The sequence below is a fragment of the Budorcas taxicolor genome, chromosome 1 (genome assembly GCF_023091745.1).
Source record: "Budorcas taxicolor isolate Tak-1 chromosome 1, Takin1.1, whole genome shotgun sequence".
In the NCBI taxonomy this organism is placed as follows: domain Eukaryota; kingdom Metazoa; phylum Chordata; class Mammalia; order Artiodactyla; family Bovidae; genus Budorcas; species Budorcas taxicolor.
Window position 1 is genome coordinate 118,065,928 of NC_068910.1, and position 27,582 is coordinate 118,093,509.

Here is a 27,582-nt window from a genome sequence, read left to right on the forward strand (position 1 = left end):
TCCAAGTTATCTGTATGTTAATAAGAAATTCATAACTGACTGAAAATGATACTGGTGGGCGAACATGTAACATTTTAAAGAATAAAACTAAAGGTATCCATAAATAATTCTGTAAGTTACTACAGGTTTTTAATGTGACAATATAGACAATACAACAGCTATTTTTTAATATTTATACATTATTTCTACAAATATTTACTGTATTTTTAAAAAAAATTTAGAACTTACACCATGTATCTTACTACATTTTAAATGCAGTAATAAAGTTATTTTACATTCACTGAATAGGGGTAAAGGGAGACTCAGATGAAGGTGATCAAAGGATATACATTTCCAGCTGTAGGTAAGCAAGTACTGAGGATGTAACATACAGCATGATAAAGAGAATTTACACTGCTTTCTTTAACTTACATATTAAAGTTGTTAAGAGAGTAAATCCTAAGAGTTCTCTTCATAAGGAAAAACAACTTTTTTGTTTCTTTAATGTTGTTTTTATATAAGATAATGGATGTTTACTAAACCTATTATGGTCATCAGTTCATAAGGCAAATTATTATGTTGTATATCTTAAACTTATAAAATGTGTCAACTATATTTCAATAAAAGGAGAAAGAAAAGTTCACTGATGCCTGATTTTAAAAACCTAATCACAAATGAGAATAAACAAGCAGAAGACAGTGGAAAGCAACTAACGAAGAGGAAAAAAAAAACCTTAGAAAAAATAATGAAGGTTAAGAAGAATATTCTGAAGAACTAAAGAAAGTTTTAAGCAGTAAAATACAGAAAGAGGAAGTAAAAAATTTAAGACCAAATAAAAACACATGTCAGATCAGGTTCTTTACTAAATTAATAATTAGATAATAATTTGCTCTTGTTTTGGAGTCACAGATTAGCTTTCCTCCCCCACCCTGCCAGTAGATAAAACACATAGTGTCTATATACTGAGATTCACAGTTTCTGGATTTATTTTCCCACCACTTAGACTATGGATCATTGCTATCATATGAGAATGTTTGTTTAACTCCTCTTGCTGAAGTTTTACCAGGGACTCTTTCTCTTCCAAACGACCTTCTAATTGAGCCTTTTGAACTTCCAGGGAGGAAGCCTGAAAAAAGGGGGCGGTAGAGAGAAATTGAAGAAAACAACTTAGCATGTTTTCTCTTCACAGAAACCTGCTTTAAGAAACCTGTCCTTATGTTTTATTTGTAAGACAACCATATCAAGGCACATTAATGTAATATACTTTATTTAACAATTATATGGTAAGTTTAAGATCTGTAACTGTTAAACAATAATAAACAAATTGGGAAGACATGATTCAATTTGTCTTTTTAAGTCTGTACTTCTGCAGAAAATACTACATATTACTATTTAGAATTATATTAAGATAAACATATTAAAGCTAATTGTATGCCTCTCCTGTCACTTATATTCTGTAGTTGTTCGGTCTTTTTAATCTTGGTCTGTTCTATCTTCCTTGAAGTAGATGGTCCAGAAAGCATTATTCATAGCTACCACACTCAGTGAAATTGTTAGTTGCTCAGTTGTGTGTCACTCTTTGTGACTCCATGGACTGTAGCCTGCCAGGCTCCTTTGTCCATGGGATTTTTCAGGCAAGAATACTGGCGTGGGTAGCCACTCCCTTCTCCAGGGAATTTTCCCGATCCAGGGATTGAACCTGTGTCTCCTGCATTGCAGGCAGATTCTTTCCTGTCTGAGCCACCTAAATAGCCCACACTGAAGCAATCATGATAATGTAGAAAGAGCAATGAACTTAGAATATATGCCTACTATTTCACATAGCTACGTGACAAACTTGAGCAAGTAACTTAAGACTCAGTTTCATTTGTAGGATGAAAATATTTATAAATACTTATATATTAGTATAGTTATTAAAGTGAGGAAGATTAAGAAAAATATTTCAGAGTCCTTTGTAAATTATGAAATTTTACATATATGCAAACTTCTATTATCACCATCCTTGTAAGCAAAAAGATGCGGTTATATACATATATACAGGTAGCTATCTGTATGTGACATTATGAACTGAGAATCTCTTTCTGTATTCTTTGCCCTCTTGAAAGCAGCAAGTGCTGGAACACAGTATACATTTAATCAATGTGTAACAATTTTAGAAAATACAAGTTTTCACACTGTGAGAGCCCTCATAACAAACAACTGTCAAATCAATTTGAGCTTCTGGTATCTTCTAAGCAAAATTACTGAAGAAACAGAACACGAATTTATACAGATTTACCTTTTTCACAAAATAAGATTTTATCATTTCATTGCAAATGAGAATGCAATAGATTCTTACCTTAATGCTCAATTCTTTTCTTATCTGATCTGTTCTATTTAATTCTTTTCTAAGGACACCAATGGTTTCCTCTTTGTCTTCTTTTTCTCTTTGTAAGACTTTAATCTTTTCTTCCTGTACTTTTATTTTTTGTTCTAGGTCTTAAAGCAAACAGTCAGCTTTATATTTAAAGGTCTTAAAACAGTCAGCTTTATACTCAAAGGTCCTATACTGACATTACCCTGAAAAGGTTTAGAACCTATTATGTTATAAAAGACAATTACAAAGAAAAAAGAAACATCTTGCTACATATAAGTTATATAGCATTTGATGAATTTAAAAAAATCACGAAACTGTCCTCCCATGCCAGGATTCTATGGTGGTGGTTTAGTCGCTAAGTTGTGTCCAACTCTTGTGACCCCACAGTAGCCTGCCAGACTCCTCTGGTCCATGAGATTCTCCAGGCAATACTGGAATGGGTTTTCATTTCCTTCTTTATGGGATCTTCCCAACCGAGGAAATGAACCCAGGTCTCCTGTGTTGCAGGCAGATTATTTACCAACTGAGCTAAAAGGGAAGCCCAGGATTCTATAGAAAATGCTAAATTGTCCCTGTCTTTCCCTCTTCCTCTGTTCTAAATACAAGATATAGTAATGAGGGGAAGGGCAATCCTTATAGAGTTTAAGGGTTAGAAAAGAAAGGGTAAAAGAAAATTATGAACAATTATATAGGTAGATGTCTGTGCTTTAAGGCAAGTGAGTCAGAACAAACATTTTTGTAGATCACTTTAGAGTTACTACCATTAAGAAGCTAGCAACTGTAAGTTACCTAGCACTGCCACCTGCTGTTATTTTCTTTAAAAATTTTTTTATTTTAAAAAGGGCAATCATTTCCTGTAACTCCTGATTTCAGAAAAAATGTATTGCTTTTTTAGTTTAACTAAACTGCTTTGTGGCAAGAAAAGGAGAACTTTTAAGATATGATTTAAGGATTAAAAAAAAGACAGAAGTAGAAAATGAAACAGCAAACTAAAAACCACTCATGCTTTTTCTTCCAACATAAGATTTATTAAAATATAGACAACTGATTGAACAAGCTACTTACTTGCTAGCTTACATTCTCTGTCTACTAGTTGGTTCTGTACTTCTTTTCTCTGTTCTTCTTTCTCTATCAATTGGGCAATAGTTCTGAAGTTGTAAGACAATACAGAAGAAAACATTAGTGAACCATATAATTTCTTTTTCTCTCCAACAAGTATTTTAAGAGGAAATTTCTAAGACTAGTAATTACTCTTAAATTCTGCCAAATAAGTACTTTATAATAATTCTGTTAATATTATATATAAAACATAATGTTCTATATATAGGGAATCATTTTCTTTTTGAAAAATCCAAATAATTAAAGTAAAAAACTGTAAATTTTACTTTTCATTTTGTTGCTTGAGTGACTCATTCAGCTTTTTCACAGTCTCAATTTGTTTATGTAGAGAATCACAAGTGACCTGTAAATCTTTGTTCTTCTTTTCAGCAGTTTCATTCCTGAAAAGACAAGGAGATATTTTTAGTAGAGGAAAACACAGAGAAAAAGAAACTGAGTGTCTTCTTTCCTACCTCTTCTGACTAAACTGCATATACTACAGGAAGAGTTGGAATGCTATGCGAACAAGCAAGACATAAATAGGTTAACTCTAAAAGACAACAAAGGTATGTTTTGGCTGACTGAAGAGGTAAAAAAATACTATGAAATGGAAACATGTGGGACATTAACTTCAGATTTATTGATAAAAAGTTTTATTTACAGAATGCTGCATTACAAAATTTGCTATTAAAATACATGTCTTTTTCCTTACAGTCAAGTCCAGAAACTGGAACAGTTTCTCTTAAAGGATAAGGTATTAAAAACAAAAAAAATTAAACTTACACCTATCATCACTAGCCTGTTGGGCATAATACATGTTCAAGGAAAAACATCAAATTAATGAATTAAGTGGTTGAAGATTTTAAGTTTCTCTTGCCTCTTTATAGTTCTGCATCATATATATAGTCCTGTGCTTATTTTACCTGTAAGGTAAACATATAAAAATTCCTTTCCAAAGTGATACTTTGACACCCAACTATCTTAAGCATAAAATGTCCTTTCAGAGGATAAACAAAATGGTGGCACTGGACAAATGTGGCCAGCAGAAGTTTTATTGACCCCACAGAGAGTTTGTAAAATTCTGAATTTGAATGCCTTGAGATATCCCTACCATTACAAATAAACTTTCCCAGCCAGCTTCATTTGTTATCCACCAGGCCCCTCAAGGCTGGAGTCTCCCTTTCTGGCCCACTCCTCACCTACTATCTGGAACATAAGCAAATCCTAGGAAGTCTATTTTCTCTTGGAGCACTGCCTACTTTCTTTTACATCCTCAGTTCAGTTCAGTTCAGTCGCTCAGTCGTGTCCGACTCTTTGCGACCCCATGAATCGCAGCACGCCAGGCCTCCCTGTCCATCACCAACTCCCGGAGTTCACTCGGATTCACGTCCATCAAGTCCGTGATGCCATCCAGCCATCTTATCCTCTGTCGTCCCCTTCTCCTCCTGCCCCCAATCCCTCCCAGCATCAGAGTCTTTTCCATCGAGTCAACTCTTCGCATGAGGTGGCCAAAGTACTGGAGTTTCAGCTTTAGCATCATTTGCTTCCAAAGAAATCCCAGGGCTGATCTCCTTCAGAATGGACTGGTTGGATCTCCTTGCAGTCCAAGGGACCCTCAAGAGTCTTCTCCAACACCACAGTTCAAAAGCATCAATTCTTCGGTGCTCAGCCTTCTTCACAGTCCAACTCTCACATCCATACGTGACTACTGGAAAAATCATAGCCTTGACTAGACGGACCTTAGTCGGCAAAGTAATGTCTCTGCTTTTGAATATGCTATCTAGGTTGGTCACTGAACACTAATAGTCCACATTATCAGGGCTGCCTCAAACAATCAGACTTAAAAGTTGCCGGGGGAGACTATCCTATTTAAAAATCACCGTGTCCTCACAAATTTTGTAGATGATATACATTTTCCACCCTTCATTTTTATTGATGGGCAAATAAAATAAGGGCTTCTCAGGTGGCACGGTGGTAAAGAACCTGTGCTTTCAATGCAGGGGGCAATTCCTGGTCAGGGAATTAGATCCTGTATGCTGCACAGTGAGGGAAAATAAAAAATAAAAAGAAACATTATCTTGCTTAAAAAAAAAAAAAGAAGTTAAAAAAATAAGCACACGGACCTGTAAAGTTAAATTTTTCTGTATCTCTATATTAATACCAGAGAAAGGAGGACACTTTTTCAAGTCTTAACCTATCTTAAAGTATATATAAAGAAAAACAAGTTAACCACAGTGTAATTTTTGTTTGGCAGAAGTAAATAACTATTATTGATCTTCCTTATAATTAGTAAGTTAAAACTGGCTTAAAAGATAAAAAGTGACAAGGGGGTAATAATCAATCTCATACTTTGTTAGTGAGTGTATAAATTGGCATTGGTATAGCCTTTCTGAAGGTAAACTGGACAATCAATCAAAAATTTAAAAGCATATAGCCTTTAAACCAGCAATTCACCTGTAAGAATTTATCTTGCAGATACAGTCATACATATAAGTAAACTACATTCAAGGACTTTAAAGAGAAATACTGACTACAAATTCCAAGGTGAGTAAAACACTAACATCCAAATTTCTATGCTATTAGGCTGATGATAGGACAACTGTTAACATTCAACCACTTTTGATCTGCAGAAATGGCCAATTCATATGCTTCAACCTAGTATGAACTGCGACAACTAAGGTCATGCAACAGTTACTTACGCTGTGCCTAACCATGTATCCAGCACTATTCTAGGCTCTAGAGACCTGTCGGGGAATAAAACAGGTGAAATTTGTTCTTGTGGTGCTAACATCCCAGACGACTGATGACTGAATAAATGAAACTGGAAAGAGACACTTATATTCTGTTTCCACCTGTGGTACTGAATTTGAGTAAACAATACTTCATTTCACTATGACATAAGTTTCTTGCTAACTACTTATATTAATAGTATTATTAGAACATATGAATGTTCAGAAAAGAACTTTAGGGACAGAGAAGAGAAATGCTGTATTTTCATTCTAAATTCTAACTTTACACAGAAATTTTTACTTTATTAATTTACCTCTGAAGAAGTTCCATGTAGGATTTTGTCAGAACTTCGTGTTCTTCAGCCACAGACTCTAACTTCCTATTATGTTGAAAGAGATGCTCAATATCACTCTGGGCTCTTTCCGATTCAACCTGCTGTGACTTCAGCAACACAGCAAGCTCTTCGTTTCTTCTTTCAACTTCTCTCAACATATTAGCAAGTGTCCGAGCCTAAAAGAAAATGGAATACTTTTCTACTATCATTTGTATAATATGCTGTTTCTATAATTTAAAAAATTAATGAAACCAATCTGCTTATTGTCAATTATTAGGCCAGTCTAGAGTGACAGAGGGAAAATTTTCCTCTTGAACATCAAGGGTGACAGTGGGGTCATACAATTCTCACACGGTGTGAGAAGTACTGTAAAGAAGGCAGCACGGGGAGGAAGGGTCACCAAAGGTGTGGGAAACAGAAGACCAGAGAAAAGCTTCCTGGGAAATGGAGGAAGCTTTTAACAGATTTAATTTATTTGATAAATTTAGTAATCTAAAGGATTATTAAAAGACAGAAGAAAAGGTATTCGAGATACAGAAGAGCAAGCGCAAGGGCACGAAAACATAGAAGTATGTCAAGTTTCAGAAACTGCAAAGCAATCTAATATATTTACCTGGAAAGAATGCAAAGTAGTGCAAGGAGATGGGGAATGAGAAGTAGTTAAAATCCTTGTGCAGTAAGTTCTTAGGAATTTAAATTCTCTTTTGAGCTAAAAGGTGAGACACTGAAGGATATTCGGCAAAGGAGCAGTAGGATCAGAGTACTGCCTCAGCTATGACCGTGAAGGAAGAGGAAAGAGGATGGGTAGACCCAAACACAGCCCTCTACTGTATGTAGAGGGTGGATGAGAGGAGGGCCCTAGACTGAAGCAGGAAGACTAGAGACTCTGCTGTCATTCATGTGAAAAAATAAAAAGGACCTGGCCTGTAACAAATGGCCAGAAGAACAGAGACAAGGCAAAAAGTATTATGTAGAAAGTAGAATCAACTGAATGTGATGAATGACTAACTGTAGAAGGTAAACTGTGATTTCCAGATTTCTTGTTTGGAGAACTCTAAGAACAGTACAGGGAGTACATAAGAAAGAATACATTTTTTAAAAAGGGAGGGTGAAGAGTTCATTACTGGTTCTATTGAGTCTGAAGTATTTGCTGTGTATTTAAATGGAACTACACAGAAGATACTCAGTGCTTAAGGAAAAAGATCTGGTTCAGCATACAAAATTTGGTGAATAAACATTCTGGTAATGAGTAGAAACCATGAATCACCTAAATAAAGGAAAAGGGCTTAGAATATAATCCCACTCAACATTTAAAGGGTGAGTAGTAGATAAAAAAAGATTTAGGAAAAGAATATACATTAAGGTAGAAAAAAGATAACTGTGTAACCAAAATTAAAGGGGAGATAGTCTTAAGACAAAGGAAGTAGTTGTGTCAAATGCTAAGGATAACTTACTTCAATCAGAGTAATGAAGGTAAAACTAATATTTTGTACATGTTCTAGTCATTTATTTTTCTACTAATCAGATGTCTTTATTGGAGAAGGCGATGGCACCGCACTCCAGTACTCTTGCCTGGAAAATCCCATGGACGGAGGAGCCTGGTGGGCTGCAGTCCATGGGGTCACCAAGAATCGGACACAACTGAGCGACTTCCCTTTCACTTTTCACTTTCACGCACTGGAGAAGGAAATGGCAACCCACTCCAGTGTTCTTGCCTGGAGAATCCCTGGGATGGGGGAGCCAGGTGGGCTGCCGTCTATGGGGTCGCACAGAGTCGGACATGACTGAAGTGACTTAGCAGCAGCAGCAGCAGCAGCAGATGTCTTTATATTGTACACACCTCAGTCTCAGCTTGAGTTCTTTGACAGCGATACTGAGCAATCAGTCTATCAGCCTGTGCAAGGGCTAGAGCTTTTGCTTCTAAGAGATCCTGTAGCCTGCTTTCTTTGGACTGTAAGAAAACATACCATAAATCTTCTTCAATTGCTGGAAAATATCTCTTAGGGTTTAATTGATACACATAATTAAAATAAGGTTGTACTCACAGCTAATGTGGATAGTTTCATCTCATACACATCCATTATGTCAGATAGTCTCACATCATTAATTTGATCCTTTACCTGGTTTTAATAAAGTAAAAATAAATCAGAAATCATTAGAACTCAATTGAAAAAAAAAAAAACCCTACTGAAACCAAATAATTGAAACTCAATAACAAAGGGAAAAAAAGGGTGTCATATGAGGCAGGTCACAAACATTTCATTAACTTGACTATTGCAGAATATCTTGGTGATCTGCTTGTGGGAATTTAAAGTATATTTAAACTGGGGGTGATGGGGCGGGGGTAGGAACGTAGGCTCGTATGGGAAAACTAAGGGAAAATTGATAGCTGTATTAAAACGTTGGAATTTTATGACTGAGTTTTTCCTCTTTCCAAACTTTCCAGAATACTGCTACTTTTTATATTAAATAATGTTTCAATGATCAAATCTGTATCTAAAGCTGTTTAAGTAAATGTTATAATAAGAATTGATATTTAGTTGGTATGTTGTGGCTCAGCTGGTCAAGAATGTGCCTGCAATGCAGGAGACCTGGGTTTGATCCCTAGGTTGGGAAGATCCCTTGGAGAAGGGAAAAGCTACCCACTCCAGTATTCTGGCTAAGAGAATTCCATGGACTGTATAGTCCATGGGGTTGCAAAGAGTTGGACACGACTGAGCAACTTTCACTTTCACCTTAGCTGGTATGTACCAGGCAGAATCCCACTTTTCATGGCTATTTATCACTCACCACAACTCCAGATTGAAGTTTCTCTATTAATTCCTCAATGTTCAATCCAGGAACTCTATCTTTCAAAAGTGGAGGAGTTAAACATTTTACCGATGTTGGAAAACTGTGATTTAATGACTGCAAAGGCACTCTTCTAGGCATATGTTCTGTTTCCTGTTGTCTATAGGCATTGTTTGCTGCTATACTTTCTCCAAGTCTGAGTGGGAATCAAAGTAAAAAAGAGAAATAATTATATGAAAATAGAGCAAATGGCAGAGTTAGTACAGAATCAGGGACTCATTTAGAATGGGTCCTTTGGGAATTAAGTCTTCAAATATTTCTGAAATAATCTTGGACTATATGATGAGGCAGAATTTGGGGAAATACCCAAAACTTGCCAGAGGAAAACTTTTCTATTTGCAGCCCTTTACAATGACAACTCCACCTTTGGTTTGGAGCCTCTAGAACTAGTTTGTGAGTATGGATTATCTGTAAAAATTAAAGTTATTGTTATTGGTAAGAACATCCTTCTAACCATGGGCAATAACACCTGGCCTTTAGTTTCCTTTCACTCTTCCCTTTTCTCACTCAATATTATTCTTACCAACCTGACCACCATTCTGCCCCCTGCTTCTGAAAATACCATCTCAATGGTTGAAACTGATGAGTACAGTAGATAATTCTGTCTGGCCATTATCCTACCTTCTTTAATGACAGAAGTTTTCTTTAGGAATCCTTTCCATGGTAAATGACCCAGATCTAGTCAATGAAAGCAATACTCAGATTTAACACTCAAACAGCTGGGAAGGAAAAGCTCTTTCTATGGAGAAACTAAATTGGTAGGATGTAAGCTTAGTACAGAAGCTACTGCATTAAACAGAGGTGTTGAGACAGGTATAGCATCTGAATAATAAATTTAATCACCTGAATGGATCTAGCTATTTTCTAAATGAGTATACATCTGGTCTTCTGATTTGTTGAAATCAAAACATTTTTAATCGAAAGTTTTTTTTATTTGAGGAATGACTATTACAATGAAGTCTTCAATTCACTAATTTTCCAACTTGTCCATACTGAAGACTATTAAAGAAATTGGTAGGATATTCTAACACCACAAGAGGTGCAAATGATTATAACTCACACTAATGCAGGAAAATCTGGCAGTGGAGAAGCTTCCAATAATATTCCCAATCCAGACTGCACTTGTTCTCTATTATCTGATGTTAAAGCAAAAGCCAAGGGAGTAATCAGGCGAGGATCCTATGCAAATCAGAAACCAGAAACCAAAAAGTCAGGTCTTTCAGAGTAAGGTGAATAAACAGACCTAAATCATAAAAAATTCTAGGCAAATTCTAAAGTATTTCTAGCTGATGTCTGAATGTATTTATTAGTCTTTACCTAATGTTAGTTTAAAAAAAATCTGGCAAAAGTTTTGAATCCTTTTACTGTGCCTGAGAAAATCATATCTTAAATATTTTGATTTATTTAAAATATCATCTACAACTGATTGATGTTTTGAGTTACTGTTTTCTTTTTCTAGCTACCATTTAAAAGAAAAACTGGCTAGAAGAAAAATGGTAAATCATTTGCAAATTAAAGTAAAAAAATAAAATTCAAATTAATTTCATAAAATATTTTAATTTAGTGAATGAAACAATTATACTTTAAAGTATATATCAGTAAATATTTCCATTAGTACTTTCAGCCTCAAATCATCTATTGTGAAAAAATTTTTACTGACATAAAATCACTGTGACTCAATTTAAAATTTGAGTAAGTTGCTAACAGAGAAAAATATTACAATATAAATCCTTTATAATTATCAACATTTTAAAATGTTAAGTATTTTATAGGTACTCAAATATAATCTAATGCCACAGAACCATAGGAGATGGCTTTTACCTCCAAAACCCTCATGGTAACCCTTCATATCTCCTCCTTGAAGGGCGACCATTATTTCTACTTTGTAGTCAAGAAAACGAGCTCACAGAGGTGAAGTAAGTCTGTACTAAGAAATGGTGGGGTCAAAATCTGAACCCATCTTTTAAGCCCCGTGCTCTCAAAGTATACAAGTACGTTCCAGTTTTGGCTTCTACCCTGTCTATACAGGCACTGGAGACATTTGTGTTATTATAGTAACTTAATTCACACGTTTGTTAAATATCTGTTATAAGCCAAATTTTGTGGTTATCAAGGAAAACATCTAGAACTCGTGTTTAGTTACTACGGTCAATAAAGTTGGTGAGTTAGCTATTTTCTGCACACCTATCAAATTATCACTCACAATCAAGTTCTTTTCTTCCAGATGTCTTCTTCCTGCCTTAATACTCTACCTCATCAACCTTAACAAAAACCAAACACTCCAAAATAAATACCACTACCCCCTACCATAAAGCCAACAGAAACAAATGAAGAAACCAGAAATATGACACAAGAAAGGAAAAAGCTGTGGAAGCACGGCTATCATGAATATCCCATACTTCAGAATCAGAAGCACTTAGGTTTAATCCTTGTGAAACTCTATAAAATAACTGTAGTGAGAATATTATATCAATTAACAATTTTCAAATTTTTTCCAATGGCCAGTTCTAAGAAAAACACTAATCTTCTAAAGATTATAAGAATATTAAAACAGAAACATCTATTAGGAAACATTTATATATAAATCAACTTCAATATTTTAAGAGTTTAAACTCACCTGAAGGATTTTGTAGAAGCTTACTTCCATACCAGGAACCAACTGTTTAAGTTTGTTCATCAAATCAAGAGTTTTCAAAATCACATCAGCAGCAAGTTTGCTTTAAAAATAAGCCATATTTAACTTAGATAACTCAAAAATTGCTTACAGCTTATTTCTGTCCATAAATCTAAAGAAAATAAAAACCCAAAACCTTTGTTCTTAAACCTCAAGATTAACCACTGTTTGCCATGAGAAGTAAAAATATCAGAGACCAACATCCTTATAACCCAAGATCCAAAAAGAACTGGTATTAAGTTTAAGTTTGGACAGTGTTTCTTTTTCTAATCTCAAATACCAACATGTTTCAACTTTTGCTTGAAATTACTAGTAGTATTAGCAACAGGACTCATTTAATTCTTAGTTTTGTAGCTAGAATATTAACAGTAGAGGGCAATTCTGCACGTGTGGGTGTTGTCGTTTCAGTGTGTCCAACTCTTTGTGACCCTGTGACTGTAGCCCATGAGGCTCTTCTGTCCATGGGATTCTCCAGGCAAGAATACTGGAATGGGTTGCCATGATCTCCTCCAGAGGATCTTCCAGACCCAGGGATTGAACCGGCATCTCTAACGTCTCCTGCACTGGCAAGCGGGTTCTTTATCACTAGCGCCACCTGGGAAGCCTAAGAGGGCAACCTTCAGCAATGTAGAGTATCTAACATTTACTGAACAAATTATACTAAGCTGTTTTACACAGCCTTTTAATTGAAAAGGAGTACAAAAAAGTAAAAAGAGATCATTGTTATTCTTGAGTATAATTACTGACAATTATGACATTTATGAAAATTGGAACAAATTATAGTGTTTAGCATTCAGTGGGTCCTCAACAAACACTTGTTAGATGAACTTAATTCATAGGGGAGGACAGGGATAAAATAATCTCATTACTATCAGTGAAAATCCACATTTAACTGCAAGCCTTAACATGCTAAAGAAGAGTTGTCTTTATTACTAGAAACTTTCAGCAGTGATTGGTTTCTTTGAAATAAAAATGATTTGTTTTTTTCATGCTTTGTCATTTCAAAATATAAAATTAAATATAAAATAATTACTGAGTCAAAGTCAGGAAGGAACTCTAGAAAAAAAAATGCACTGAAGCATAAAAGACTCGTAGATAATCACAGTAAATTAAAACAAGACAAACAAACGTAAACAATGAAAAACAAATCACAGATATTAATATCTCTGTTCAGAAGCACATGATCTATGACTTAAACAAATTTTTTAAAAAATTCATTATGAATATATTTAAAATTTTCTTCTGTATCTTGAGTTAATAGAACATACCCAAGGATGATCCTCTAAAACGAACGAGAATCACTACATCTTTTGATTTTTATTAAGTTTGGACTTACCATTTTGCCATTTGTATTTCATATACTCACCATAATTCAGAATCTGCTACCTTTGTTCCAAAGCCCATATCAATCTTGCCATATGTAAACTGTTGTTCTATCAGAGTGGTACACTTGATAGTAGTAAGAATTTTTGCAACATGCATTTTTAGAGTATCATCTCCACACAGAGGTTAAGTTTTGTTAAGAAAAACAAAAAATTCTCAAAAAAAACCCCTTATATTTATATAGCACTTTACAGTATTTAGGATGATTTCAAACAAATTATTCTCGTCACTGAAATTTGGTGTAATTAATGATACATTAGCTCAATGACAGATTAGGAATTTAGGAGCTCAGAGCCATTTAAATGACTGACAAGTGGCAAGAGATGGGACTGCCACCGAAGTTTCTGACTCTAAAGTAAAACGGAGAAAGGATCTGCTTTTCACTGGATGTTAGTTTTTTATTAACAGGTTTCACAATGGGTCAATAAATACTTGTTGAAATAAAGGAAGTTATTTTCTCATTTGTTTTTTTCTCGATTTCTCTGTAAGTTAATCTGAATATCTATTATTAAAAAGGGGCTAAGTTTTGTACTATTCAATGAGAGGAGGCCTAAATATTTTAGAGTATCTCAAGGTCAAGCAAAATAATCCTGCCTTTACAGCAGTGGTTTTCAACTTTGGCTGCATGTTAGAAGCATCTGCATAGTTTAAACAGTCACAAACATGCCTTCACATCCCAAGGTTCCACATATATTTTAACTGAATCAGTCTCTGGAAGTAGGAGTCAAGCCATCAGTATTTTTAAATGTGCTCCAGATGATTTTCATACATAGCCAGAATTGAGAATCACTGCCATCAACAAAGAAGAAAATTAAGAAGGAGCAGCTCAGAAAAGAAATTAAAAAGATGCTGAGTTTGCTATAGGGCAGGACAAAATTGGCTGCATTCTTGCTGCTCTGAAATACAAGGTTATTTTTTTTATAAGTAACTGTGATGTCATCTTTATTGACAAGCTAAAAAACTAAGCTAAAATAATAACTACCAATATATTTTTCTTCTCTGATATAGTCCATCACAACATACATTATCCAGGGGCAGCAATCAGCATCAAAAGAGAATATCAGGAGAGTTATTTATGTATCTACTAACCTCCAATTATGATAAAAAAATGTACAAACCAAACTTAAAAAGCATTTCTGAAAATGTCTGAAAGTTTTACACAGAAAAAAATGGGAAAAAAGACTAGGTAACTTTTTCTAAGAGACTCTTCTGTGAGTATCAGCTCTTTAATTTAAACTTGAGTTCAGTAATTCTGTACAGATTCAAGCATGAGAAGTATAAAATTATAAATAAAGACATAAAGACAGTAAAAATGCAGAAAATAAATTCTAAAAAATATAAGCAGTTAGTTTCCATGGTTAAACTGAAGGATATTTAACAAAACTTCAATGGCCTTGACCATTCTTGCACATTTTTTCCTTATTAAGGCTTCATCTAGATTTTGTTCTGTGAACTGAAGCTGATCAAGGATTGTAGGCAGCAGAAGAGTCACAAAACGATCAGCTGAGGAACAGTTAGCAGTATCTATGACATCCTGGAGAATTCACCACCACCAAAGATTAAAAAAAAAAAGAGAGAGAGAATACAGAAGGCACAGTCATCACTGAACTGCAACTCTCTTTAAATTTCTTATACAGATGATCCTTAACAGTGTGAAGGTTAGGGGTGCCAACCTCACCATGTAGCTGAAATCTGAGTATAATCTAGTTGGCCCTGGCCTCCTGTATCTGTGATTCTGTATCTATGGATTCAACCTTGCAGACTGTGTAGTACTGTAGTATTCACTATTGGAAAAAAAAAAAATCTACATATAAGTGGACCCAAGTAGTTCAAACCTACGCTGTTCAAGGGTCAATTGTAATTACTTCAGATATTCTTGACCTGTGTCTCCTATTTAAAATCTACCCTTTCATCCAGTCTTGAGGGCTATGACGACTTTTTTATCAAATGGACCAGTCTCAAACAAGACTTTTTAAAGTGGGCTCTGTGACTTAAAAATTATTCTAAGTACGTACTGAAAACAAACATCGTGAAGATACTAAACGCAATTACAATAACAAAGAGACACTGGTATTAACACTTTACAACCACAAATAATTCCCATCAGGAATCTCACAGGCCTTTTTCAAAGCTAAACTGATTGTTAAGTCAACATCAACATGAAACAGAAAGAATAATTAGTGGATAATCCTTAACAAATTATGTAATCACTCATACACATTTTGGTTTGTGCACAGGATCTAGTCATGGCAGTCACGAGAGGGTAAACATCCTAGGAAAATGCTGGTATAGACAGAATGGGTGCAAAAACAGGGAACAGTAGAGAAAACACAATGACCTGGGTGACAGAATCTATCAGAATTTAATGGACTTTATGAAAAGGACTGTTTTTCAGCCTGCACTGCATGGTATGAGGGATCAGTTTCTGGATCCCAGATTCAACCCATGCCCCCTGCAGAAGAAGAGCAGAGCCCTAACCCACTATACTATAAGAATTCCCAGTAAAGGAATTTTGTTTATATCCTTAAATACCTGACATGTTCTACTCCATTTGACTGACTTAATTCAATGTTCCTATATATCCACTCAATAAAAACAGCATACAGTATCTACTGAGATGGAGAGACAGAATATAACTATTGCCAAGTACAGTCATACACCAACAAACCATACAAATCTTAGTCATACCTTTACTTATTACACTGAAAGGAGTATATGTAAGTTATTTAGTGAAAACACAGAAGTCTCACTAATTTTTGGGACTTGGCCAGAAAAACGAAATTCAGTAACTAGGGAGTTACTACTAGAGGCAGGGAGTGCAGTAATTGCTAAGTTTTCCTAAAGGGTATGAACAATTGGAATTTTTTATAAACATATAATAAACATTTTAGAAAACTGTCTACTGAGAATCATAAGAACGGAATAGTCAATTTGTTAGTCACTCTAGTACCTCAAATATTTCCTTGAACAACTCCAGCACTAAAATAGAACGGTTTTCTGATCCATCCAAAGGTTGGCTTGACCAACGAAGCAGAGCTACAGTAGGTTCTAAACACTTAGAACGGGTTCCCAGAATGGTGCTGCCAGATGGAGTTTGCTCAAATATCATCTGTGTGAGCACGTGGCGCAGCTGAGTCACTGAACAGAAGGCAAGAAGTAATTCTAAAACCTGTGCAATATAAAGTCTTCATTAAGGTCTATTTCATTATACTTCTATGCACAAAGCAACCAAAAGATGAAGTTGGAAATGATATTTATTTTTAAATAAAATAAAAATTAAAAGTTGCTTCCCATTTTTCTGAGTACTGTTTCTCAAAACATGTCATCAGGTTCCAGAGGTTACAAATAAACTGGTTAATGGTAGTTACTTCAGTTAAGAGGACTATGGGAATTGAAGAAGAGCAACTTCAACTAATGTTAAATACCTTCCATAGTACTTAATTTTTCTTGAGCACAAACATGTTGTCTCATGCTAAGATTTATGAACTGCTATAAAGTGTACTTTAGGATAATATTTAAAAATGGCATCCCCAAACTTTAAAACTTTAAGGATGGCTATTTCCACAGTTTACATAATGCTGGCAATATGCCCCTCAGCCTGCTTCCCTGGTCTACCACACTTCTGCTTCATAACTGAGCCTTATGCCATTACATAACATTCCACATCAACTTGTTTATTAGCTATTCTACCTTATTTAACATACTACCAATTTATTTTTTTTTAAAAAAGTATTGGTATCTCTTTGTGTACTTATTTCCACCTTTATCTGTTCCTTGTAAATGACATACAATTGGGATTTGTGTTTTAATCAACCTGACAGTGATTTTAATAGAATTCAACTCATTAGCATTTACTATGTTACAAATGATAAACTCTTTGACTTATTTTCTTTTAAATACAAATTGTAGTACTTGTTTTTGAATAGATAATACATTCACTTGGTTCCAAAGTCAAAGGTACTGACTTGACCTCTACCTAACATTCCCTGGAAGCAACAGACACTATCACCAGTTTCTTATTTACCTTACCAGAGATTATGTACTGCACATAGAAGCAAATACTCTCATTTACAATTTCTCTGTAAGTGTAACATAGAGGGAAATAAAAACATCAATAGTTAATGCAAAGCTAAATGTTTTCCCCAAAGTGAATTACCTGAATTAGCAACTAGATCACGAGAATTCCATCAAAACTCCTGAATTCCCTTGAGTCCCCTTCCAGACAATGCCTCAATCACTACTTTGACATCAGATTTTTGATACCAGACATTATCTTGGATCTTTGCATTTCCATATAAAATTTTCAATCAGCTTGCGATTTTATATAAAAAGCTCACATGGAACTTTATATACAAATACAATCTTACAGTGTACACTTTTACATCTGTTTTAGCTTAGCATTGTTAGTGAGATTCATTTATATTTTCACATGCAGCTTCACCTCACACATTCTCGTTGTTGTATAGTATTTCAGTGTATAAACATACCACAGTTTATTTGCCCATTCCACTGTTGTTGGCATTTAGGTTGTTTACAATTCCTGGCTATCGTTAACAACACTGCTGCGTTTTGTACATGGGGAATACACGTAATCAACTCTGAGGTAAATAAAAGAGTGGAATTGCTGGGTCATAGTTTATACATGTATCCTATGTTAGTAGATAATACCATTTTCATAAAAGGTTTTACCAATTTTTAGCCCATGAGTATTTCAACATTCTTTACATTATCTATGTTTGATAGTATCCATATTTTAAATTTTAACCATTTTGTGGGTAATGGTATTGTATTACCATTTAAATTGGCATTTCCCTGAAGATTAATAAAGTTGAGCATCTTTTTCACTCTTTAAATGAAGTGGGCCCTCATGAACTGAAAAGCTCTTAATTATAATGTAATCTAACTTACCAACATTTTTTCCTACATAGTTCATGTTTTTGCTTTCTGTTTAAGAAAATCTTCATCCCAAGGCTATGCCGATATTCTGCTAGGTGTCTCTTTTAATCTTTTAAAGTTCACCATTTTCCTTCCACATTGAGAGCTACAATCTTTATAAGACTGATTTTTGCATCTGGTGTGAGGTAAGGGTTAAAATTCAGCTTTTCCCCATATGGATATCCAATTGACCAGTATCATTTACTGCAATGATCTTATTTTTAAGAGTGTACTGTTATCAATCAGGAGGCTATATTCTGTGGGTTTGTTCTGTATTGTACTCTGTTCCACTGAGCTAGCTGTTTATCCTTATGACAATATTGCACTATTTTAATTACTGGAGCTTTGCATTACACTTTAATATCTGGTACTATAAGCCCTCTAGCTTTGTTCACTTTTTTCAGAATGCCTATATTTAGACCCTTGCATATCCATATAGAGTTTATAATCAGCTTCCCAATTTCCATATACACCAAAAACAAAAAAAACCTAAAGCTTGCTATAATTCTGACTGACCTCTAATATGGTAAACTCGTCCAATCTATGAACTTGCTATATCTGTGTTTATTTAGGTTTTTTCTATTAATGTTTTGTAATCTCAGAGTAGAGGCCTTGTACATGTTTTGTTGGGTTTATACCCTAGGCATCTGCATTTAAAAAAATGAGTAAATAGTACCAGTTTTAAACTTTCATTGTCCATTTAACACTTTCTACGTCTTTTGTGAGCTTACTGACATATCTCTCAACTATGTAGATGGGAGTGTAATCTGTGTCACAGGATTTACATTGTTCGACAGGCACCATGAAAACAGTTTTCCAAAACGATTATGCCAGTTTATGAGGACTCAAGGAGGCTTCTAAATATTGGTAATTTCTGGTTTCTTGCTTGAGATCTTGGCTACATGGCTGTGTTCATTTTGCAAAGATTCAGAGATCTGTGCACTTATATTTTTCTGCATATTGTAGTTTTTAGAAACAAAAACCTATATATACCTTTGAAGAAGAATCAGGATCCTTTCCATTAAGAAGACCTAATACTTGATTAAGACATGAAGAAAAGTGCTCATACCTAGGTTTAAAATAAAAACATACATCAAATGATAAGTATGAAATTGATACATTAAAAGGATTTATATATAATCATACTGTTCAGATATAAAACTGGTTTTGCACAGATTAATCAAGATATGTATATTCTGGAGAATGCCACAACCTTATTTACCTAAGACAAAGTAAAAAATACACACATACCCTTGTTATACTTTCACATTTCAAGTCAGAAAAACAAAAAGAATGGGAACATAAAGCACATGAAAACATTATGATTTTAGTCTATTGTAAATAAGTAGAGTCCAAGTTTACTAAGTGTAAAAAGGCAGTTTTATTCATTACAAATACATTTTGGTTTATAAAAGTCCTAAATGTGTCAGATAGCCATACCTGGTAAGATAATCAGCAATTTTAGGATTCTTAAGAAGATCCACCAGTAGATCAACTGAATACTTTCTGGTCAGTGTGCCATCCCCATTTATGAGAATATTAAATATTAGCTGAAATGTCTGATGAATATTTCGTGCATGGAACAGCTTAAAAACAAATCAGGAAAAGGATATTATACAAAAAAGAAGTTTAAGTTGACACCACACTAAAACTCAGAGAGAGAGTCTCAATAACTTTTAAATTATCAGAGAATATAAACTTTAGAATTAGTTTCATAAATTGCAAAAAAATTTTTACCTTTTCCCCAACCTCTTCGTTTAATGTCAAACTGGATAATATTGAAAGTGCAAACACAACCACAGTTAAACTACTATGGGCCAAGAAGCTTATAAGAGTTCGATAAAAAGATTTCACATTATTCTGAGGAAGAAAAAAATTTAAAAATAGATTAGAATGAAAAAATTATGAGTCTTACATTTTGTTTTAGAAAGTTTATCTTGCACAGAATAGGTAAATTTTTATCAAATATTATTATCAACTTAGAGACCATTCAAGGTGTAAGTGGTACTTTCACAAACTGCTTACAGTAGTATGAACAGGTACAATCTGAGTAAACAGCAGTGTGTAGTTCGAGTTTATGAGCAAATGCTTACCTTTCTCAAATACTTCCATGGCTCAAAATAACCTCCACCAACAAAAAAGGACAAGGCCAGAAAAATCCAGCACATGAACAAATGAGATACTGTTAAATTTAAAACTAAACAAGTAATACTGAATATTGTACAGCAAGGGAACTGTTCATAAAGCAACTTAAAGAATCAATGAACTTTCCTGATTTAATATATTTCTAACAGTGGTTCAGATAACCTCATTTGAGTTCCTTCACTTCTCACAAGTACTGGTAATGATGCTAGGTACTTATAAATCTTTTTGGGAAAGTTGTAATTGATTGTGAGGAAATACAAGACTGAGGTAAATGCAACTGCCAATGGCATGTCTCTCCTCTATTAGCACAAAACTCAGCATTTCTTATATTATTCAACAAGATATGAGACAAAGATTTCAAGACAAATAATGAGATGCCACAGAAGAAAAACTTCTAGTATATAAATTAACATTTGTATTAACTCTTCTTAATTAAACATATATAAAGGCTAGAGTACTTCAAGTTATTTACATCAATCTGATGCTTTGTTAACTTTGATGAGTCAGCTAGACAACACAAATTCTTGTTGAATTTCTTTTTAAAGAAAAAGGTGAGCCTACCACAAAACAAAAGAAACATTTTATAAACTTCTTACCAAAGTCTTTATATGCGTTTGAACAGAAAGATTGTGCCGGCAAAGATTTGCCAATAATCCTAGACAAGGCATTGTCAACTCATCTTCAGAAGACTGACTGTTTCAAGAAAAATAATAAAAGATAAATATATGAAGTTCCTTCTAAATTACTCAAAAACAGTCATTTACACATTTAAATTCCTTCCTTTTTATAAGCAAAAAGAAGAATCTGATTAACATGTGAAGACTGCCAAGTTTTGAATAGTATTGATCATTTATTTCATGTTTTGAAAGTAAATGATCCTGCTCAATTCAGCATAAAAATACAGAAATAACCTGTCAATCTCATCAGTATATTCCTTCAAGAAGATTAAATATAAACATAATTTTCAGTTTCAGTAAGTTTTTCTGTCTCAATTCATTTCATAAGTTTGTTATAAAAATTGAAGCTGTTTTACACTATTTGATCCTTGAAATCATCCAATGAGTAAACAGGAATCATTATCTCAGTTTAAAAATTAGGGGAAAAAATTATTTAAGAAAAATTGAATTATTATATATTTTAGTTAAAAATAAACCAGTAAGTCAACACAATGGGTTCCTGAAAGTGAAAGCCGCTCAGTCTCGTCCAACTCTTTGTGACCCCATGGACTATACAGCTTATGGAATTCTCCAGGCCAGGAATACTGGAGTGGGTGGCCTTCTCCAGGGGATCTTTCCAACTCAGGGATTGAACCCAGGTCTCCCACATTGCAGGTGGATTCTTTACCAGCTGAGCCACAAGGGAAGTCCAAGAATACTGGAGTGGGTAGCTTATCCCTTCTCCAGCGGATCTTCCCAGCCCAGGAAACGATGGGAAGATGGCATTCTAACATGTATACTATCATGTAAGAATTGAATCGCCAGTCTATGTCTGACGCAGGATACAGAATGCTTGGGGCTGGTGCATGGGGATGACCCAGAGAGATGTTATGGGGAGGGAGGTGGGAGGGGGGTTCATGTTTGTGAAATGGTTTTAAAAAGAAAACTTGGGACTACAAGTTGTACAGATGTATGTTTTTACCTGACTGTTATTCCATAGGTAGACTGTTTAGTAAAATTGATAGCTTGCATTTGTTTTTAAAGTTAAATTAATCCTGGATAAGAGTTGTTATTGTTTTTTTAAAGGAGTTAGTCCTTGACCACTAGTTTGACACCATCTCTATTTTAGGTGACTTGTTTCACGAGCACGCCTGTTACTCTCAATGACTAATTGTGTAAGTGCTTATAATGCAATCAACTGTTTTTCTACATTAAAAAAAACAAAACAAACAAACCATAAACCAGAAGATTATTTGATTACATGTGTGGTTGCATACTCACATATGATCTATCAGGAATGTAATTAATTCATCTATATTGGCACCAGAATGCAAAATTTTGATGTTGTATGTTAACCTCTGCAGAAGCTGAATGCACTGAGAGTAAGAAAATAGCAATGAATATAAACACATAAAAATATATTTGCATGATCACAAAAATGAACTCCTACACATTTTCTGAGCATGTAACCATTTTAGGAGGCATTTAGAGTAAAAATCTTTCCATATCTTAGAAAGGTTCTATTTTCACATGCAAGTAATGAGATTTTACTTAAATATACACAATTAATGAGACTTTAAAAGTTCACCTCCTGATTCACACATTTCTATACATTCTATCTCAAACATAGCATTGTGTCATCAACCTGGCTTACTTAATCATCTTAAACTTACATGCAAGTTGAGAATATATTCTATCAATTCTAAGATATATATTATTCATATTTTGCCATCTTTAAAACTGCATGTCAGTTTAATTTGCAATGTTTTTCTTTCTTACAACTGATGGCATTTTAGGTTCAAAGAAATATGAGTATAAGAGCTTTCAGCCTATGTTAAAGAAGACTAAATCTATAGCTTCAAGTTTTATGGAATGTTTCCTCAACAGTATGAGACTAGATGCTAACTTTAAATTATAATTTTAATACAAACAGCTTACACCTCAAAATGCTGACATCTATATTTATAAATCTGTCAAAATAGTTATGTGAATTTTCCTTCAATCATAGTGCTAGATGTAAATTTTCTTCTTTAGAATCTCTTAAGTGGTAGTACATGTGACTAACAAGTTTTTAAATTTATTGATGGTGAGAACTGTGCCTAACTATGCCGTATTAATGCCAGCATGCTACACTGCATGTCAGCACTTCATAATAGATATTATTAATTCTGATTTGAAAATAAGGAAGAATAAGCATGAAGTGGAAAGTAGGTGCGTATACCTGCAAAAACACTGAATCATTGTGGCAAGTACTACTCCGACAAATCACTCCTGCCAGCACACTATTTAGGTTGTATGTATTCTGAAGACAGTCTCTGGTTTCATTGTCTACAGCTGTAAATTAAAATAAAATGACACGAAGTAGATCATCTTTATATATGGCCTTCATGGATAAAAGACAAACAATTTAAAACTTATTTCATATTAAATTTACCATTATATAAAAAATATAAAATATGATGTGGCTATTTTATTTACAAATACCTCCTAATTCAGAATTTCAACCATGGTGGCTACTATACTGGACAACACAGATATAGAACATTTTTATCATCTATTTAAAATAACCTGTTACCACTTCTGTATCAGTTTTTTTTTTTTAATAAGCATGTATTAAGTTTATAACCACACACAGAAATATCTCCCTTGTACCCCCAAACACAAATCAGGAAAAATGTAACCAGTGAATTAAAATCTAAAAACTAAGACAAGGTAGGGAAAAACAAAAAAAGCAACACTTGCATTTTTAGCTTTTAGCTCTAGGTTTAGTATAGTCTATCAAAAAAAGGATGATATTTTGATCACTAGTTATGATTTTCTAATACTGTTCATACTGACACTTGTGCATGTATTTTTAAAATTTGAAAGTAGGCCCACATTTCCCAAGGTACATTTTTTTCTGTAGACCACTGAACCCTTAATATGCTTCAGATTCTCTGTTCCAATAATCTTAAAAAAGGATGCCTATAATATTCCCTTTACAAGAGAGCCACAACAAGACAGTTCCAAGAGGTCCTGCAGCTAAGAAATCTTTTTTTTTTTAAGAAATCTTTCAAATGTGAATTATCCTCCAAAAGATTCTGTAATGGAACCTGTCCTTTAAGAAAATACTAAATTCATGAATCTTCTAAAAAATAAAAGAGAAACTAAATACATTACCTAGTTGAGATAGCAAATTGATGATACTTAAGATCAGTGGGGCACTTATGTTTGGGTCTTCAAGGAGCTCTACAAGGCAACTTAAGCATTCACTTGGTAGTATCTGATTTGATGTAAACAATCGAGTGAGCTTCTGTCCAGAAATTACCTAGAAAACAGTTATTAAAATGTGTTAGTTAAGAAATGGCAATTTTCACTTCTCCATTTTACATAAAAACTCAGTTCTTCCAAAGTGGTACTGCTGCCACACTCTTTTCCAATTTAGAAAATTCATACATGCTGTTCTCTCTACATGGAAGATCACCTATCCCTTCACTCACCAACTAATGTAACTGTTCCAGTCTCAGTTTTGTTTCCTCTACTAAGCTTTCTCTAATTCTCTTCCACTAATTAGGTTAGGTTTGCCTGTTCACTATCCTATAGGACATTATAAAAAGTACATATGAATCCACTTATCTGGACAAGGGACATCGGAACAATCCATGTAAGGGACAACTTATGTAGTGCTAGAAATGTTCTATCTCATGATAACAGGTCGCAGTTCCTCGAGAGTACACTTTAGTTTAAAAATAAATAAATAAAACTACCAAGCTCTTCATTTAACAGTAACGCACTTCATGCAATGCACGTGTATTATCTTTCAATTAAATGGTAGAAGAGTTTTTGGTAAACCTCTTGAAAAGCCTGGGAACAGAGTACATAGAAGTCAATCTCTAAGCCTCAAATTTCTTTGAAGTCTCTTTCAATTGTTGATAACACTCTGTTCAGATTCATAACATAACTGTTTATTCTCAAAAATAAATAATGTTTCAGATAATCTAAAATTATCTAAAATTCTTAACTTAATTCTTAAAACAAGTATTCTTAGGAGACAGGCAGCTCAAGTAGTAAGAGGAGGAGCACCAGAGAACCTTGAGAGTTGCACACCAGTTAGAACAAAGGCTGATGTTGCTGGGCCATTCACAATAGCCTTCTTGGTAGCAGTTTCTAATCTTTGCAAATTTAGCCTTTTATCATAGGGTTAATATAACAAATAGGATATATTTCAAAATTATGTTCAATTCTATGTTGAGAAGTTGCAACATAGAATTAAGAGTAACTGAGCTTAATTACTTTTTATTAAACTGATGTCAATATTAACTGGATTTCCATTAAAGTATAACAAATGACAGCCGGAGTTTAAGAGTCTAAAAACAAACAGGATCACAGAAAGCTGTGATTTTATCTTTTAACACAAAATAAGCACACTCTAGAGGAAGTAACGGAAAAAGTGACAACAATTCAGCATTTTAGGACTGAAAAACTGTGAGCAATACATTCTGGTAAAGAAAAAAGGATTATGATTACTAGTAAAGAAGATTGGTCCTCAATCCAGAGTAAATTGAAATAAAAATTTTCAAGCTCGAGATCAACATGAGTTCAAATAAAAGCAATAAGCAACAGGTTCAGATTGCAAACTGCCTAAGGGACAAGACATAAATCAAATTTTAATCCTTATTCTCTAGCATCTCCACCTCCGAGAATTGCTGTACCTCTGAAAAGGCCTGTTACAATGGAAAAACGAAAATAACAAGCAAAGGAAAAGATACAGCTCGGAGCTCTTTCCTCTACCAACTCCAAACACGCTGAAATCCCCCACCTTTTGTCTCACCCTCCCTCTTCCTAGGGCTTTCAGTACTCTTTCCTCACTGCAGTCAGCTGAACGCGGAGAGGTTTGGGGTTGGGTGGGAATTCAAAGGTGACAATCACTCGCTTTCTATAGCAATACAAAAAGACAGCGGAGGGAGCGAGGAGTTGCCCTTTCTTTTCGAAGCTAAGACCGCTACCATCTCGGATACCAAGTGAACGAAGGCTACAAGGGAAGTCCGTATTGTCCGCCACCCCCGTAGTCCCTTACTTACCTCCAAGTGCCGCAAAAGCTGAGCGGTGTTCGCCTCGGATTTAACGGCTTTATACTGACTGATGGTCAGAAGCAAAGACTTCAAGCAGGCGGTGGAGTCCATCCGGACCCGCCGTAGGGCGCTTGGAGCGGGTACAACCACCGTCCTCCAGCTTTTACCGCGCTTTTTTTGATTTTTCTTCTCCACCCCCTCGCTCCCAGAAGCTTCCGATTCCGGTTGAGCTCCGGAAGTCCCTTGGCAACTTGAGGAAGGCACCCTACGAAGGAAAGGGAGGGCTGGGATGGAGGTGGGGGATGTCGAGGCCCAGTGTCAGTCCGTGAGGCGGGATAGTAGTTGTCCTTTCAGACCCCCGATCTGAAAAGCCGCGAGGTTTTAGTTCGAGATCCCGTGAAGCTGAGAAGTCTCGCGAGAAGTCAATTGCGGCTCCACTGGCGTAGGGGGTGGTTGGGTAGCAGGGGGTCCCTATTCGTCTGTGGGCCCTGTTTGCGTTTAGTTCCTTGGCCTTCACCGTGGGTAGCCAGTTTTTTCTTTGTGCGTCATCCTCTACCTGAGAAATGGTCGCTTTCCCCTAGTCTAGACACGGTGAGGAGCTCTGAGGAGGAGACTCTTGGGTTCTAGATTTTGAGGCGGCCTGGGAGAGGCCTGTTTTTAAAATCGCTTGTTTGTCCACCGCTTCTACTGAGGAATGTTTGTTTCTGAGAGTAAACCTGTGGCCGTTCGGATTCGGTGGCAAGTTAGTCATGCGCTTATGATAGTCGTTGTCAATTTATTTGAGAAAGCTGGCCCAGGTGACTCCTGTGCCAGGTGTTGCTCCGAAGGCTGTTCTTATTAGCGTCAGTTTTGTAAGTGAAGGTATCTGCTTTTATTTGACGTGATTGATTGCTTTATAAATCTTGGTGTCTCAGGAAATGGCACTGTTTGCGGTTTTTGTTCAGAAATAGTATGCATGTGAATATCATGAAATGAGTCAGACTGGTTCTGGAACTTTTTTGCTTAATGTATGCTATTGTTGAATGAAGCTTTAAAAGCGAGTTTGGAGAAAACTAAGAACTGGGTATACATCCTTTTTATTAAACCATTTGTCAGAAATTGTGTTTTGTCAATTCAAAGAAAGCCTATTTTGCGTCACTACATTTTTAAAGACTAATTATTTTTATATTAAAAAGCAATTTCATTCTGAAAGGTTAAAAAAAATTTGAGGCATAAATCATTGGGTAATTAATGTGTTTATGCATTTATTCATTCTGTAAACAATTATCGAGTGTATAAAGTACCCTAATCCTGCTAGTTAGGGACCCTGCTGGGAAGGAATTAAATGTACTGGATAATAGTACATACAAAATTCACCAATTAGAGGCATCATCCGATTATGGTAACGAGTG

General features: G+C 34.9%; 1 protein-coding gene across 1 annotated transcript; it reads right to left on the reverse strand.

The window, feature by feature from the left end:
- Window positions 1-934: 934 nt before the first annotated feature.
- CIP2A (cellular inhibitor of PP2A) lies at window positions 935-26,302 on the reverse strand. Its single transcript, XM_052643485.1, has 21 exons — window positions 26,201-26,302; window positions 24,300-24,447; window positions 23,362-23,474; window positions 22,422-22,516; window positions 21,081-21,177; window positions 20,077-20,199; window positions 19,780-19,925; window positions 19,333-19,408; window positions 16,355-16,573; window positions 14,779-14,938; window positions 13,388-13,529; window positions 11,965-12,064; window positions 10,408-10,526; window positions 9,288-9,483; window positions 8,543-8,617; window positions 8,338-8,448; window positions 6,477-6,673; window positions 3,721-3,834; window positions 3,401-3,483; window positions 2,318-2,457; window positions 935-1,105 (listed from the first exon to the last, which is right to left on the reverse strand). The coding sequence occupies exons 1-21, from the start codon at window positions 26,300-26,302 to the stop codon at window positions 935-937; spliced, it is 2,727 nt and encodes a 908-aa protein (XP_052499445.1).
- Between the last annotated feature and the right edge of the window lie 1,280 nt (window positions 26,303-27,582).

Excerpts from the sequence above, each read along its gene's own strand:
- CIP2A (XM_052643485.1), bottom strand. The coding sequence starts at position 26,302 with ATGGACTCCACCGCCTGCTTGAAGTCTTTGCTTCTGACCATCAGTCAG. Across the intron at positions 23,475-24,299 it reads CAATTTGCTATCTCAACTAG|CTGTAGACAATGAAACCAGA; the intron begins GTAATGTATTTA and ends TTTAATTTACAG. Across the intron at positions 14,939-16,354 it reads TGTTCAAGGAAATATTTGAG|GATGTCATAGATACTGCTAA; the intron begins GTACTAGAGTGA and ends TGAATTCTCCAG.